The sequence below is a fragment of the Salmo salar genome, chromosome 15 (genome assembly GCF_965601325.2).
Source record: "Salmo salar chromosome 15, fSalSal1, whole genome shotgun sequence".
NCBI lineage: Eukaryota > Metazoa > Chordata > Actinopteri > Salmoniformes > Salmonidae > Salmo > Salmo salar.
The window spans coordinates 64,646,083-64,666,321 of NC_138305.1; the positions used below are offsets into that span (position 1 = coordinate 64,646,083).

Consider the following 20,239-nt stretch of genomic DNA (forward strand, 5'->3'; position numbering starts at 1 on the left):
TAAATATTTCAATGCCTAATTATCTTTCCTCCAGAAAAGTCTGATTTTTAAATGGTCCTCCAGTGAAAATTCAGCCCACCTCCAGTTTTTGATAGTCAGACCTATTATTTTTGTATTAGCACCATGATAACATTAGTTACATTTGGCCTACATTACAACTTAATACAACATTACTATGTATATATGATTGGCCCTATTTTTATTTAACTAGGCAAGTCAGTTAAGAACAAATTCTTATTTACAATGACAGCCAACGCTGGGCCAATTGTGCACCGCCCTATGTGACTCCCAAACACGGCCGGTTATGATACAGCCTGGAATCAAACTTGGGTCTGTAGTGACACCTCTAACACTGAGATGCAGTGCCTTAGACTGCTGCGCCACTCGGGAGCCTATAATAAACATATTTTCCAAAAGACATAGCCTATAGTGACCAATGAAAATGTATACTGAACAAAAAGTTGCTGAGGAGTATTTCTGGTTGTGATAACGCCCTTTAGTTGTGAAAAACGAATTCCGATTTGCTGGGCCTGGCTTCCCAGTGGGTGGACCTGGCTCCCAAGTGGGTGGGCCTATACCCTCCCAGCCCACCCATGGCTGTGCCCCTGCCCAGTAATGTTAAATCCATAGATTAGGGCATAATTGATTTATTTCATTTGACTAATTTCCTTCAATGAACTGTAACTCAGTAAATTCTTTTGAAATTGTTGCATGTTGCATTTATATTTTTGTTAAGTACATATTTGACTGTAGCACTATGATATTTAATAAATAATGTCCCTTTGCCAGGCTAGACTGATCAAATAATAAATTTAAAACTATCAGGCACGTGTGAACTGATGTATGATTTTTCATATTCAAATTTATGGCGCAAACCCTCCCTATATGATTCACGTTTCCATATTGGCAGATTCGCAAATGACAAAAATAAATACGAAATAAAAAATACATGATCTTAGACATGTTAATAAAATATAATACAGCCTATTTTATCCCCATGTTTTTCGTCTTTGGACATTCTTTAAAGTGCATATTTATCCAGATGTGTATTAAAAGGTGCGAAACGGATCATTAGATTCGCCACACAGAAAAAGAACAACAAAACCAAGCGAATTACCTTTTAATGGTGAAAATGTGACGCCACTTGACTAGGCGTCCATCGAGTTTCAAAATTGCATCTTCCTCAAACACAAAAGAATGGTACACATCGAAATTAGGGCCTTATTTCGACAAAAACACCAAAGAACAAATACTCTATTTGACGAAAGTGCCCACACGCGCCTATGGCGTACAGCAATGACTGCCGCATTTGTTCATTGGAGTTCCAGAATTAACAAAACAATATCATAATGAAATAACTAGGATATTGTGTTGTTCTTAAACCATTTACCCCACATTTCTCATGATCAGATTGGGTTTTATAGGATTAATACATCGATCTGCAATCGTCCCATTTACCGAGCTAGAGTGAGAGATTTTGCAGCACCCAAGCTTCAGGAGCCCTGAGTAGTAAGTGTTTATTAATTCAAAGCTAGATTGGCTATGTATTCGTGGTGTCTAGAGATAAATAGGCATACATCCGTAAGGTGTTTCATGAATTTTGTAAATTGTAATTATTTGTGCTTTGATTTTTGTTACAATTTGCTTTTCGAATCGTTTCAGATCCTTTAGCAAGATACGAAGACCCAGGATTCTGAGTGCCACCTTATCATAATGATTGTCTATTTATCTTTCCCTAGTAGTGAATGTAGAACTGTAGGTTTTTCTTTAGTTACATGAATAGTTAGCGATCAGGTGACCACATAGTGTTATATTGTAGTGGCTGATCAGGGTGAGGTCTAAACATTGTGGAGGGAAACATTGTAGCAAGCTGAATGTGTCCCATAACTGGAGCTGTCTGTTACAATGCATCACCTCGGGTTGTTGTAACCTATAAGATTGGTTACAATGTTTCTCAGGCTTCTATACATACAAAAGTATCATTTTGCTGAAAACGACCAACAATAGTTGCAAGCTAACTGCTACACATTCCTTGGATCTTTGAGCACGTGAATGGAACATGTCATGAGAATACGCTATCCAAATCATGGACTAATCAAACAAAAAGAGACATTCATATCATTGATTATCTTATACGTTGATTAGTTTGCCATAGTTGTATATGGTACTTCAGGTAAATATTTTTCTTCCGTGAGAGTGGAGGCTATGTCCAGGTGTTTAGAAGTTTGCTTTTTGATTGATAAACAGCTTCTGGTTGAATCAACCTTGAAATGCATCTGTTATCTGTAATCCAACATTCCAAACGTGTATCTCAGCTGTCAAGTCGATCAGGTAGCTATCTAAATAGCTTTTTTATGTCTTCAGTTTAAGATTTAAATCTGTTTTATTTGAAAAGTAAGTGGTATGATGAGAAATATTGCAAGTAAAATGTAATTTGCAATAATTAAAACTAGCAAGAAAAATGGATGCAGCTGTTGGTGCCATGGTAAAGTTGACTGCTCTCCAGCCACGTGCCTGCTGTTGACAGCGTCTTGTTTCCTTGAAATCGGCAAGACAACATGGCATAGCTTTTAGGATTCCAAAGGGCTGAAGGCAATGGACACATTCTTTGTTGTTTCCTGCATAGACTGACTACTTTATGGACATAATACTACCCACTGGCATGTCTGTGTTTCAATAATGTTGGAGACAGAGATGGCAAAAAGAAATTGGTGCAAAATTTACATCAGGGTGCATCATCTCCCCTCCGCTCTCCCTCTGTCTATCTATCTGTGTGTCTCAGATGTAAGCTTGAACAGCTCCTGTCCCAGCAGTGGCCATCTGCACAATGGGGCTGGACTTTGACGTGAAGACTTTCTGCCACAACCTCCGGGCCACCAAGCCCCCTTACGAGTGCCCCGTGAAGACCTGTCGCAAGGTCTACAAGAGCTACAGCGGCATCGAATACCACCTCTACCACTACGACCATGACAACCCAACGCCTGCGCAGGCCATGCCCCAGAAGAAGAGGAAGGGGCGCCCGCCTCGAGCGTCCCTGGTTGGGGACGGAGAGGGAGGGGTGGGAAAGGGAGGTGGACTGGGTGGGCAGGGAGCGAACACCCCGGGGAGTCCTAACCGGTCTGAGCACTCCCACTCCCCAGGCAGGGAGACGATGACCTACGCCCAGGCCCAGCGCATGGTGGAGCTGGAGATCCATGGTCACATCCACCGCATCAGCATCTTTGAGAACATTGACGTGGTGTCGGAGGACGACAGCGGGGCCGAAGACCCTCCATCCTCGGGTGGAGGGGGATGTGGGGGAGGGGCGTGTAATGGGGGAGAAAGCGGGGGAGGAGGGAGTGAGGCGGGTGGCAACGGAAAGGACAGGCATGACACACCTGCTGCTAACGCAGGGAAGGCCACATCTAAGTCTGGGAAGCACAAGAGTAAAGAGAAGAAGAAGGAGGTATCATCGCACCACCACAGTGCTTCCTGTGGCCCGGCGGTCAAACTGCCTGAGGTGGTGTACAGAGAGCTGGACCAAGAGAGGCCTGACGCACCCACAAGACATTCCTCCTACTACAGGTCAGTTGCAGTACCACACGACACTCATCCAACTACAGGTCAATCGCAGTACCACACGACACTCATCCTACTACAGGTCAATCGCAGTACCACACGACACTCATCCTACTACAGGTCAGTCACAGTACCACACGACACTCATCCTACTACAGGTCAGTCACGGTACCACACGACACTCATCCAACTACAGGTCAATCGCAGTACCACACGACACTCATCCTACTCCAGGTCAGTCAGTAACAGTACCACACGACACTCATCCTACTACATGTCAGTTGCAGTACCACACGACACTCATCCAACTACAGGTCAATCGCAGTACCACACGACACTCATCCTACTACAGGTCAGTCACAGTACCACATGACACTCATCCTACTACAAGTCAGTCACAGTACCACACGACACTCATCCTACTACAGGTCAGTCACAGTACCACACGACACTCATCCTACTACAGGTCAGTCACGGTACCACACGACACTCATCCAACTACAGGTCAATCGCAGTACCACACGACACTCATCCTACTCCAGGTCAGTCACAGTACCACATGACACTCATCATACTACAGGTCAGTCACAGTACCACACGACACTCATCATACTACAGGTCAGTCACAGTACCACACAACACTCATCCTACTACAGGTCAGTCACAGTACCACACGACACTCATCCAACTACAGGTCAGTCACAGTACCACACAACACTCATCCAACTACAGGTCAATCGCAGTACCACACAACACTCATCCTACTACAGGTCAGTCACAGTACCACATGACACTCATCCTACTACAGGTCAGTCAGTCACAGTACCACACGACACTCATCCGGCTACAGGTCAGTCACAGTAGCACACGACACTCATCCGGCTACAGGTGAATCGCAGTCCCACACGACACACATCCTACTCCAGGTCAGTCACAGTACCACACGACACTCATCCTACTACAGGTCAGTCACGGTACCACACGACACTCATCCAACTACAGGTCAATCGCAGTACCACACGACACTCATCCTACTCCAGGTCAGTCACAGTACCACACGACACTCATCATACTACAGGTCAGTCACAGTACCACACGACACTCATCCTACTACAGGTCAGTCACAGTACCACACGACACTCATCCTACTACAGGTCAGTCACAGTACCACACGACACTCATCCGGCTACAGGTCAGTCACAGTAGCACACGACACTCATCCGGCTACAGGTCAATCGCAGTCCCACACGACACACATCCTTCTCCAGGTCAGTCACAGTACCACATGACACTCATCCTTCTACAGGTCAGTCACAGTACCACACGACACTCATCCTACTACAGGTCAGTCACAGTACCACACGACACTCATCCTACTACAGATCAGTCACGGTACCACACGACACTCATCCAACTACAGGTCAATCGCGGTACCACACGACACTCATCCTACTCCAGGTCAGTCGCGGGTACCACACGACACTCATCCTACTCCGGTCAGTCACAGTACCACATGACACTCATCATACTACAGGTCAGTCACAGTACCACACGACACTCATCCAACTACAGGTCAGTCACAGTACCACACGACACTCATCCTACTACAGGTCAGTCACAGTACCACACGACACTCATCCTACTACAGGTCAGTCACAGTACCACACGACACTCATCCGGCTACAGGTCAGTCACTGTAGCACACGACACTCATCCGGCTACAGGTCAATCGCAGTCCCACACGACACACATCCTACTCCAGGTCAGTCACAGTACCACATGACACTCATCATGCTACAGGTCAGTCACAGTACCACACGACACTCATCCTACTACAGGTCAGTCACAGTACCACACAACACTCATCCTACTACAGGTCAGTCACAGTACCACACGACACTCATCCTACTACAGGTCAGTCACAGTACCACACGACACTCATCCGGCTACAGGTCAATCGCAGTCCCACACGACACTCATCCAACTACAGGTCAGTCACAGTACCACACGACACTCATCCTACTACAGGTCAGTCACAGTACCACACGGCACTCATCCTACTACAGGTCAGTCAGTCACAGTACCACATGACACTCATACTACTGCAGGTCAGTCACAGTACCACACGACACTCATCCTACTACAGGTCAGTCAGTCACAGTACCACACGACACTCATCTTACTACTGGTCAGTCAGTCACAGTACCACACGACACTCATCCTACTACATGTCTGTCACAGTACCACACGACACTCATCCGACTACAGGTCACTCACAGTACCACACGACACTCATCCTACTACAGGTCAGTCACAGTACCACACGACACTCATCCAACTACAGGTCAGTCACAGTACCACACGACACTCATCCAACTACAGGTCAGTCACAGTACCACACGACACTCATCCTACTACAGGTCAGTCACAGTACCACACGACACTCATCCTACTCCAGGTCAATCGCAGTACCACACGACACTCATCCTACTTCAGGTTAGTCACAGTACCACACAACATTCATCCTACCCCAGGTCAGTCACAGTACCACATGACACTCATCCTACTACAGGGCAGTCACAGTACCACACGACACTCATCCTACTACAGGTCAGTCACAGTACCACACGACACTCATCCTACTACAGGTCAGTCACAGTACCACACGACACTCATCCTACTACAGGTCAGTCACAGTACCACACGACACTCATCCTACTACAGGTCAGTCACAGTACCACACGACACTCATCCGGCTACAGGTCAATCGCAGTCCCACACGACACTCATCCAACTACAGGTCAGTCGCAGTACCACACGACCCTCATCCTACTACAGGTCTGTCACAGTACCACACGACACTCATCCGGCTACAGGTCAGTCACAGTAGCACACGACACTCATCCTACTACAGGTCAGTCACATTACCACACGACACTCATCCTACTACAGGTCAGTCACAGTACCACACGACACTCATACTACTGCAGGTCAGTCACAGTACCACACGACACTCATCCTACTACAGGTCAGTCAGTCACAGTACCACACGACACTCATCTTACTACTGGTCAGTCAGTCACAGTACCACACGACACTCATCCTACTACATGTCTGTCACAGTACCACACGACACTCATCCGACTACAGGTCACTCACAGTACCACACGACACTCATCCTACTACAGGTCAGTCACAGTACTACACGACACTCATCCAACTACAGGTCAGTCATAGTACCACACGACACTCATCCAACTACAGGTCAGTCACAGTACCACACGACACTCATCCTACTACAGGTCAGTCACAGTACCACACGACACTCATCCTACTCCAGGTCAATCGCAGTACCACACGACACTCATCCTACTTCAGGTTAGTCACAGTACCACACAACATTCATCCTACCCCAGGTCAGTCACAGTACCACATGACACTCATCCTACTACAGGGCAGTCACAGTACCACACGACACTCATCCTACTACAGGTCAGTCACAGTACCACACGACACTCATCCTACTACAGGTCAGTCACAGTACCACACGACACTCATCCTACTACAGGTCAGTCACAGTACCACACGACACTCATCCGGCTACAGGTCAATCGCAGTCCCACACGACACTCATCCTACTACAGGTCAGTCACAGTACCACACGACACTCATCCTACTACAGGTCAGTCACAGTACCACACGACACTCATCCGGCTACAGGTCAATCGCAGTCCCACACGACACTCATCCTACTACAGGTCAGTCACGGTACCACACGACACTCATCCAACTACAGGTCAATCGCAGTACCACACGACACTCATCCTACTCCAGGTCAGTCAGTAACAGTACCACACGACACTCATCCTACTACAGGTCAGTCGCAGTACCACACGACACTCATCCAACTACAGGTCAATCGCAGTACCACACGACACTCATCCTACTACAGGTCAGTCACAGTACCACACGACACTCATCCTACTACAAGTCAGTCACAGTACCACACGACACTCATCCTACTACAGGTCAGTCACAGTACCACACGACACTCATCCTACTACAGGTCAGTCACGGTACCACACGACACTCATCCTACTACAGGTCAGTCGCAGTACCACACGACACTCATCCTACTACAGGTCAGTCACAGTACCACACGACACTCATCCTACTACAGGTCAGTCACAGTACCACACGACACTCATCCTACTACAGGTCAGTCACAGTACCACACGACACTCATCCTACTACAGGTCAGTCACAGTACCACACGACACTCATCCAACTACAGGTCAGTCACAGTACCACACGACACTCATCCTACTACAGGTCAGTCACAGTACCACACGACACTCATCCTACTACAGGTCAGTCACAGTACCACACGACACTCATCCTACTACAGGTCAGTCAGCAGTACCACACGACACTCATCCTGCTACAGGTCAGTCACAGTACCACACGACACTCATCCTACTACAGGTCAGTCGCAGTACCACACGACACTCATCCTACTACAGGTCAGTCACAGTACCACACGACACTCATCCTACTACAGGTCAGTCACAGTACCACACGACACTCATCCTACTACAGGTCAGTCGCAGTACCACACGACACTCATCCTACTACAGGTCAGTCACAGTACCACACGACACTCATCCTACTACAGGTCAGTCACAGTACCACACGACACTCATCCTACTACAGGTCAGTCACAGTACCACACGACACTCATCCTACTACAGGTCAGTCACAGTACCACACGACACTCATCCTGCTACAGGTCAGTCACAGTACCACACGACACTCATCCGACTACAGGTCAATCGCAGTACCACACGACACTCATCCTACTCCAGGTCAGTCACAGTACCACACGACACTCATCCTACTACAGGTCAGTCACAGTACCACACGACACTCATCCTACTACAGGTCAGTCACAGTACCACACGACACTCATCCTACTACAGGTCAGTCACAGTACCACACGACACTCATCCTACTACAGGTCAGTCGCAGTACCACACGACACTCATCCTACTACAGGTCAGTCACAGTACCACACGACACTCATCCTACTACAGGTCAGTCACAGTACCACACGACACTCATCCTACTACAGGTCAGTCACAGTACCACACGACACTCATCCTACTACAGGTCAGTCACAGTACCACACGACACTCATCCTACTACAGGTCAGTCACAGTACCACACGACACTCATCCTACTACAGGTCAGTCACAGTACCACACGACACTCATCCTGCTACAGGTCAGTCACAGTACCACACGACACTCATCCTACTACAGGTCAGTCACAGTACCACACGACACTCATCCTACTACAGGTCAGTCACAGTACCACATGACACTCATCCTACTACAGGTCAGTCACAGTACCACACGACACTCATCCTACTACAGGTCAGTCACAGTACCACACAACACTCATCCTACTACAGGTCAGTCACAGTACCACACGACACTCATCCTACTACAGGTCAGTCACAGTACCACACGACACTCATCCTACTACAGGTCAGTCGCAGTACCACACGACACTCATCCTACTACAGGTCAGTCACAGTACCACACGACACTCATCCTACTACAGGTCAGTCACAGTACCACACGACACTCATCCTACTACAGGTCAGTCACAGTACCACATGACACTCATCCTACTACAGGTCAGTCACAGTACCACACGACACTCATCCTACTACAGGTCAGTCAGCAGTACCACACGACACTCATCCTACTACAGGTCAGTCACAGTACCACACGACACTCATCCTACTACAGGTCAGTCACAGTACCACACGACACTCATCCTACTACAGGTCAGTCACAGTACCACACGACACTCATCCTACTACAGGTCAGTCACAGTACCACACGACACTCATCCTACTACAGGTCAGTCACAGTACCACACGACACTCATCCTACTACAGGTCAGTCACAGTACCACACGACACTCATCCTACTACAGGTCAGTCACAGTACCACACGACACTCATCCTACTCCAGGTCAGTCGCAGTACCACACGACACTCATCCTACTACAGGTCAGTCACAGTACCACACGACACTCATCCTACTACAGGTCAGTCACAGTACCACATGACACTCATCCTACTACAGGTCAGTCACAGTACCACACGACACTCATCCTACTACAGGTCAGTCACAGTACCACACGACACTCATCCTACTACAGGTCAGTCACAGTACCACACGACACTCATCCTACTACAGGTCAGTCACAGTACCACACGACACTCATCCTACTACAGGTCAGTCACAGTACCACACGACACTCATCCTACTACAGGTCAGTCGCAGTACCACACGACACTCATCCTACTACAGGTCAGTCACAGTACCACACGACACTCATCCTACTACAGGTCAGTCACAGTACCACACGACACTCATCCTACTACAGGTCAGTCACAGTACCACACGACACTCATCCTACTACAGGTCAGTCACAGTACCACACGACACTCATCCTACTACAGGTCAGTCACAGTACCACACGACACTCATCCTACTACAGGTCAGTCACAGTACCACACGACACTCATCCTACTACAGGTCAGTCACAGTACCACACGACACTCATCCTACTACAGGTCGTCAGTCACAGTACCACACGACACTCATCCTACTACAGGTCAGTCACAGTACCACACGACACTCATCCTACTACAGGTCAGTCACAGTACCACACGACACTCATCCTACTACAGGTCAGTCACAGTACCACACGACACTCATCCTACTACAGGTCAGTCACAGTACCACACGACACTCATCCTACTACAGGTCAGTCACAGTACCACACGACACTCATCCTACTACAGGTCAGTCACAGTACCACACGACACTCATCCTACTACAGGTCAGTCGCAGTACCACACGACACTCATCCTACTACAGGTCAGTCACAGTACCACACGACACTCATCCTACTACAGGTCAGTCACAGTACCACACGACACTCATCCTACTACAGGTCAGTCACAGTACCACACGACACTCATCCTACTACAGGTCAGTCACAGTACCACACGACACTCATCCTACTACAGGTCAGTCACAGTACCACACGACACTCATCCTACTACAGGTCAGTCACAGTACCACACGACACTCATCCTACTACAGGTCAGTCGCAGTACCACACGACACTCATCCTACTACAGGTCAGTCACAGTACCACACGACACTCATCCTACTACAGGTCAGTCACAGTACCACACGACACTCATCCTGCTACAGGTCAGTCGCAGTACCACACGACACTCATCCTACTACAGGTCAGTCACAGTACCACACGACACTCATCCTACTACAGGTCAGTCACAGTACCACACGACACTCATCCTACTACAGGTCAGTCACAGTACCACACGACACTCATCCTACTACAGGTCAGTCACAGTACCACACGACACTCATCCTACTACAGGTCAGTCACAGTACCACACGACACTCATCCTACTACAGGTCAGTCACAGTACCACACGACACTCATCCTACTACAGGTCAGTCACAGTACCACACGACACTCATCCTACTACAGGTCAGTCACAGTACCACACGACACTCATCCTACTACAGGTCAGTCACAGTACCACACGACACTCATCCTACTACAGGTCAGTCACAGTACCACACGACACTCATCCTACTACAGGTCAGTCACAGTACCACACGACACTCATCCTACTACAGGTCAGTCACAGTACCACACGACACTCATCCTACTACAGGTCAGTCACAGTACCACACGACACTCATCCTACTACAGGTCAGTCGCAGTACCACACGACACTCATCCTACTACAGGTCAGTCACAGTACCACACGACACTCATCCTACTACAGGTCAGTCGCAGTACCACACGACACTCATCCTACTACAGGTCAGTCGCAGTACCACACGACACTCATCCTACTACAGGTCAGTCACAGTACCACACGACACTCATCCTACTACAGGTCAGTCACAGTACCACACGACACTCATCCTACTACAGGTCAGTCACAGTACCACACGACACTCATCCTACTACAGGTCAGTCACAGTACCACACGACACTCATCCTACTACAGGTCAGTCACAGTACCACACGACACTCATCCTACTACAGGTCAGTCACAGTACCACACGACACTCATCCTACTACAGGTCAGTCACAGTACCACACGACACTCATCCTACTACAGGTCAGTCACAGTACCACACGACACTCATCCTACTACAGGTCAGTCACAGTACCACACGACACTCATCCTACTACAGGTCAGTCACAGTACCACACGACACTCATCCTACTACAGGTCAGTCACAGTACCACACGACACTCATCCTACTACAGGTCAGTCACAGTACCACACGACACTCATCCTACTACAGGTCAGTCACAGTACCACACGACACTCATCCTACTACAGGTCAGTCACAGTACCACACGACACTCATCCTACTACAGGTCAGTCACAGTACCACACGACACTCATCCTACTACAGGTCAGTCACAGTACCACACGACACTCATCCTACTACAGGTCAGTCACAGTACCACACGACACTCATCCTACTACAGGTCAGTCACAGTACCACACGACACTCATCCTACTACAGGTCAGTCACAGTACCACACGACACTCATCCTACTACAGGTCAGTCACAGTACCACACGACACTCATCCTACTACAGGTCAGTCACAGTACCACACGACACTCATCCTACTACAGGTCAGTCACAGTACCACACGACACTCATCCTACTACAGGTCAGTCGCAGTACCACACGACACTCATCCTACTACAGGTCAGTCACAGTACCACACGACACTCATCCTACTACAGGTCAGTCACAGTACCACACGACACTCATCCTACTACAGGTCAGTCACAGTACCACACGACACTCATCCTACTACAGGTCAGTCACAGTACCACACGACACTCATCCTACTACAGGTCAGTCACAGTACCACACGACACTCATCCTACTACAGGTCAGTCACAGTACCACACGACACTCATCCTACTACAGGTCAGTCACAGTACCACACGACACTCATCCTACTACAGGTCAGTCACAGTACCACACGACACTCATCCTACTACAGGTCAGTCACAGTACCACACGACACTCATCCTACTACAGGTCAGTCACAGTACCACACGACACTCATCCTACTACAGGTCAGTCACAGTACCACACGACACTCATCCTACTACAGGTCAGTCACAGTACCACACGACACTCATCCTACTACAGGTCAGTCACAGTACCACACGACACTCATCCTACTACAGGTCAGTCACAGTACCACACGACACTCATCCTACTACAGGTCAGTCACAGTACCACACGACACTCATCCTACTACAGGTCAGTCACAGTACCACACGACACTCATCCTACTACAGGTCAGTCACAGTACCACACGACACTCATCCTACTACAGGTCAGTCACAGTACCACACGACACTCATCCTACTACAGGTCAGTCACAGTACCACACGACACTCATCCTACTACAGGTCAGTCACAGTACCACACGACACTCATCCTACTACAGGTCAGTCGCAGTACCACACGACACTCATCCTACTACAGGTCAGTCGCAGTACCACACGACACTCATCCTACTACAGGTCAGTCGCAGTACCACACGACACTCATCCTACTACAGGTCAGTCACAGTACCACACGACACTCATCCTACTACAGGTCAGTCACAGTACCACACGACACTCATCCTACTACAGGTCAGTCACAGTACCACACGACACTCATCCTACTACAGGTCAGTCACAGTACCACACGACACTCATCCTACTACAGGTCAGTCACAGTACCACACGACACTCATCCTACTACAGGTCAGTCACAGTACCACACGACACTCATCCTACTACAGGTCCAGTCACAGTACCACACGACACTCATCCTACTACAGGTCAGTCAGTCACAGTACCACACGACACTCATCCTACTACAGGTCAGTCACAGTACCACACGACACTCATCCTACTACAGGTCAGTCACAGTACCACACGACACTCATCCTACTACAGGTCAGTCACAGTACCACACGACACTCATCCTACTACAGGTCAGTCACAGTACCACACGACACTCATCCTACTACAGGTCAGTCACAGTACCACACGACACTCATCCTACTACAGGTCAGTCACAGTACCACACGACACTCATCCTACTACAGGTCAGTCACAGTACCACACGACACTCATCCTACTACAGGTCAGTCACAGTACCACACGACACTCATCCTACTACAGGTCAGTCACAGTACCACACGACACTCATCCTACTACAGGTCAGTCACAGTACCACACGACACTCATCCTACTACAGGTCAGTCGCAGTACCACACGACACTCATCCTACTACAGGTCAGTCGCAGTACCACACGACACTCATCCTACTACAGGTCAGTCGCAGTACCACACGACACTCATCCTACTACAGGTCAGTCACAGTACCACACGACACTCATCCTACTACAGGTCAGTCGCAGTACCACACGACACTCATCCTACTACAGGTCAGTCACAGTACCACACGACACTCATCCTACTACAGGTCAGTCACAGTACCACACGACACTCATCCTACTACAGGTCAGTCACAGTACCACACGACACTCATCCTACTACAGGTCAGTCACAGTACCACACGACACTCATCCTACTACAGGTCAGTCAGCAGTACCACACGACACTCATCCTACTACAGGTCAGTCACAGTACCACACGACACTCATCCTACTACAGGTCAGTCACAGTACCACACGACACTCATCCTACTACAGGTCAGTCAGCAGTACCACACGACACTCATCCTACTACAGGTCAGTCACAGTACCACACGACACTCATCCTACTACAGGTCAGTCACAGTACCACACGACACTCATCCTACTACAGGTCAGTCACAGTACCACACGACACTCATCCTACTACAGGTCAGTCACAGTACCACACGACACTCATCCTACTACAGGTCAGTCACAGTACCACACGACACTCATCCTACTACAGGTCAGTCACAGTACCACACGACACTCATCCTACTACAGGTCAGTCACAGTACCACACGACACTCATCCTACTACAGGTCAGTCACAGTACCACACGACACTCATCCTACTACAGGTCAGTCACAGTACCACACGACACTCATCCTACTACAGGTCAGTCACAGTACCACACGACACTCATCCTACTACAGGTCAGTCACAGTACCACACGACACTCATCCTACTACAGGTCAGTCACAGTACCACACGACACTCATCCTACTACAGGTCAGTCGCAGTACCACACGACACTCATCCTACTACAGGTCAGTCGCAGTACCACACGACACTCATCCTACTACAGGTCAGTCGCAGTACCACACGACACTCATCCTACTACAGGTCAGTCGCAGTACCACACGACACTCATCCTACTACAGGTCAGTCACAGTACCACACGACACTCATCCTACTACAGGTCAGTCACAGTACCACACGACACTCATCCTACTACAGGTCAGTCACAGTACCACACGACACTCATCCTACTACAGGTCAGTCAGTCACGTACCACACGACACTCATCCTACTACAGGTCAGTCAGTCACGTACCACACGACACTCATCCTACTACAGGTCCAGTCACAGTACCACACGACACTCATCCTACTACAGGCCAGTCACAGTACCACACGACACTCATCCTACTACAGGTCAGTCACAGTACCACACGACACTCATCCTACTACAGGTCAGTCAGTCACAGTACCACACGACACTCATCCTACTACAGGTCAGTCACAGTACCACACGACACTCATCCTACTACAGGTCAGTCACAGTACCACACGACACTCATCCTACTACAGGTCAGTCACAGTACCACACGACACTCATCCTACTACAGGTCAGTCACAGTACCACACGACACTCATCCTACTACAGGTCAGTCACAGTACCACACGACACTCATCCTACTACAGGTCAGTCACAGTACCACACGACACTCATCCTACTACAGGTCAGTCACAGTACCACACGACACTCATCCTACTACAGGTCAGTCACAGTACCACACGACACTCATCCTACTACAGGTCAGTCACAGTACCACACGACACTCATCCTACTACAGGTCAGTCGCAGTACCATACGACACTCATCCTACTACAGGTCAGTCGCAGTACCATACGACACTCATCCTACTACAGGTCAGTCGCAGTACCACACGACACTCATCCTACTACAGGTCAGTCGCAGTACCACACGACACTCATCCTACTACAGGTCAGTCGCAGTACCACACGACACTCATCCTACTACAGTCAGTCAGTCACAGTACCACACGACACTCATCCTACTACAGGTCAGTCACAGTACCACACGACACTCATCCTTCTACAGGTCAGTCACAGTACCACACGACACTCATCCTACTACAGGTCAGTCACAGTACCACACGACACTCATCCAACTACAGGTCAGTCACAGTACCACACGACACTCATCCTACTACAGGTCAGTCACAGTACCACACGACACTCATCCTACTACAGGTCAGTCACAGTACCACACGACACTCATCCTACTACAGGCCAGTCACAGTACCACACGACACTCATCCTACTACAGGCCAGTCACAGTACCACACGACACTCATCATACTACAGGTCAGTCACGGTACCACACGACACTCATCCTACTACAGGTCAATCACGGTACCACACGACACTCATCCTACTACAGGTCAGTCATAGTACCACACGACACTCATCCTACTACAGGTCAGTCACAGTACCACCCGACACTCATCCTTCTACAGGTCAGTCACGGTTCCACACGACACTCATCCTACTACAGGTCAGTCACAATACCACACGACACTCATCCTACTACAGGTCAGTCACAGTACCACACGACACTCATCCTACTACAGGTCAGTCACAGTACCACACGACACTCATCCTACTACAGGTCAGTCGCAGTACCATACGACACTCATCCTACTACAGGTCAGTCGCAGTACCATACGACACTCATCCTACTACAGGTCAGTCGCAGTACCATACGACACTCATCCTACTACAGGTCAGTCGCAGTACCACACGACACTCATCTTACTACAGGTCAGTCGCAGTACCATACGACACTCATCCTACTGCAGGTCAGTCACAGTACCACACGACACTCATCCTACTACAGGTCAGTCACAGTACCACACGACACTCATCCTACTACAGGTCAGTCACAGTACCACACGACACTCATCCTACTACAGGTCAGTCAGTCAGTACCACACGACACTCATCCTACTGCAGGTCAGTCAGTCACAGTACCACACGACACTCATCCTACTACAGGCCAGTCACAGTACCACACGACACTCATCCTACTACAGGTCAGTCAGTCACAGTACCACACGACACTCATCCTACTACAGGTCAGTCAGTCACAGTACCACACGACACTCATCCAACTACAGGTCAGTCACAGTACCACACGACACTCATCCTACTACAGGTCAGTCACAGTACCACACGACACTCATCCTACTACAGGTCAGTCACAGTACCACACGACACTCATCCTACTACAGGTCAGTCACAGTACCACACGACACTCATCCTACTACAGGTCAGTCACAGTACCACACGACACTCATCCTACTACAGGTCAGTCACAGTACCACACGACACTCATCCTACTACAGGTCAGTCACAGTACCACACGACACTCATCCTACTACAGGTCAGTCACAGTACCACACGACACTCATCCTACTACAGGTCAGTCACAGTACCACACGACACTCATCCTACTACAGGTCAGTCACAGTACCACACGACACTCATCCTACTACAGGTCAGTCACAGTACCACACGACACTCATCCTACTACAGGTCAGTCGCAGTACCATACGACACTCATCCTACTACAGGTCAGTCTCAGTACCACACGACACTCATCTTACTACAGGTCAGTCGCAGTACCACACGACACTCATCCTACTACAGGTCAGTCACAGTACCACACGACACTCATCCTACTACAGGTCAGTCGCAGTACCACACAACACTCATCCTACTACAGGTCAGTCACAGTACCACACGACACTCATCCTACTACAGGTCAGTCACAGTACCACACGACACTCATCCTACTACAGGTCAGTCACAGTACCACACGACACTCATCCTACTACAGGTCAGTCAGCAGTACCACACGACACTCATCCTACTACAGGTCAGTCAGTCACAGTACCACACGACACTCATCCTACTACAGGTCAGTCACAGTACCACACGACACTCATCCTACTACAGGTCAGTCACAGTACCACACGACACTCATCCTACTACAGGTCAGTCACAGTACCACACGACACTCATCCTACTACAGGTCAGTCGCAGTACCACACGACACTCATCCTACTACAGGTCAGTCGCAGTACCACACGACACTCATCCTACTACAGGTCAGTCGCAGTACCACACGACACTCATCCTACTACAGGTCAGTCGCAGTACCACACGACACTCATCCTACTACAGGTCAGTCACAGTACCACACGACACTCATCCTACTACAGGTCAGTCACAGTACCACACGACACTCATCCTACTACAGGTCAGTCACAGTACCACACGACACTCATCCTACTACAGGTCAGTCACAGTACCACACGACACTCATCCTACTACAGGTCAGTCACAGTACCACACGACACTCATCCTACTACAGGTCAGTCAGCAGTACCACACGACACTCATCCTACTACAGGTCAGTCACAGTACCACACGACACTCATCCTACTACAGGTCAGTCACAGTACCACACGACACTCATCCTACTACAGGTCAGTCACAGTACCACACGACACTCATCCTACTACAGGTCAGTCACAGTACCACACGACACTCATCCTACTACAGGTCAGTCACAGTACCACACGACACTCATCCTACTACAGGTCAGTCACAGTACCACACGACACTCATCCTACTACAGGTCAGTCACAGTACCACACGACACTCATCCTACTACAGGTCAGTCACAGTACCACACGACACTCATCCTACTACAGGTCAGTCACAGTACCACACGACACTCATCCTACTACAGGTCAGTCACAGTACCACACGACACTCATCCTACTACAGGTCAGTCACAGTACCACACGACACTCATCCTACTACAGGTCAGTCACAGTACCACACGACACTCATCCTACTACAGGTCAGTCACAGTACCACACGACACTCATCCTACTACAGGTCAGTCACAGTACCACACGACACTCATCCTACTACAGGTCAGTCGCAGTACCACACGACACTCATCCTACTACAGGTCAGTCGCAGTACCATACGACACTCATCCTACTACAGGTCAGTCGCAGTACCACACGACACTCATCCTACTACAGGTCAGTCGCAGTACCACACGACACTCATCCTACTACAGGTCAGTCGCAGTACCACACGACACTCATCCTACTACAGGTCAGTCACAGTACCACACGACACTCATCCTACTACAGGTCAGTCACAGTACCACACGACACTCATCCTACTACAGGTCAGTCACAGTACCACACGACACTCATCCTACTACAGGTCAGTCAGTCACGTACCACACGACACTCATCCTACTACAGGTCAGTCAGTCACAGTACCACACGACACTCATCCTACTACAGGTCAGTCACAGTACCACACGACACTCATCCTACTACAGGTCAGTCACAGTACCACACGACACTCATCCTACTACAGGTCAGTCACAGTACCACACGACACTCATCCTACTACAGGTCAGTCACAGTACCACACGACACTCATCCTACTACAGGTCAGTCACAGTACCACACGACACTCATCCTACTACAGGTCAGTCACAGTACCACACGACACTCATCCTACTACAGGTCAGTCACAGTACCACACGACACTCATCCTTCTACAGGTCAGTCACAGTACCACACGACACTCATCCTACTACAGGTCAGTCACAGTACCACACGACACTCATCCTACTACAGGTCAGTCACAGTACCACACGACACTCATCCTACTACAGGTCAGTCACAGTACCACACGACACTCATCCTACTACAGGTCAGTCACAGTACCACACGACACTCATCCTACTACAGGTCAGTCACAGTACCACACGACACTCATCCTACTACAGGTCAGTCACAGTACCACACGACACTCATCCTACTACAGGTCAGTCGCAGTACCATACGACACTCATCCTACTACAGGTCAGTCGCAGTACCATACGACACTCATCCTACTACAGGTCAGTCGCAGTACCATACGACACTCATCCTACTACAGGTCAGTCGCAGTACCACACGACACTCATCCTACTACAGGTCAGTCACAGTACCACACGACACTCATCCTACTACAGGTCAGTCACAGTACCACACGACACTCATCCTACTACAGGTCAGTCACAGTACCACACGACACTCATCCTACTACAGGTCAGTCACAGTACCACACGACACTCATCCTACTACAGGTCAGTCACAGTACCACACGACACTCATCCTACTACAGGTCAGTCACAGTACCACACGAC

General features: G+C 49.1%; 1 protein-coding gene across 4 annotated transcripts in view; it reads left to right on the forward strand.

Annotated features, from left to right (window-relative positions):
- Positions 1–1,117: 1,117 nt before the first annotated feature.
- Positions 1,118–20,239, forward strand: part of LOC106571880 (peregrin) — an 89,729-nt gene continuing 70,607 nt past the window's right edge. For 2 of the 4 annotated variants that reach the window (XM_082961958.1, XM_082961960.1), the window contains exons 1-2: positions 1,119–1,509; positions 2,783–3,564. In XM_082961958.1, coding sequence (XP_082818084.1) covers positions 2,828–3,564 — 737 coding nt within the window. In that variant the 5' untranslated portion in view covers positions 1,119–1,509; positions 2,783–2,827. Of the gene's footprint in view, positions 1,510–1,662; positions 3,565–20,239 lie in introns of all 4 variants that reach the window. The other 2 variants (XM_082961959.1, XM_082961961.1) reach the window with 2 other exon arrangements.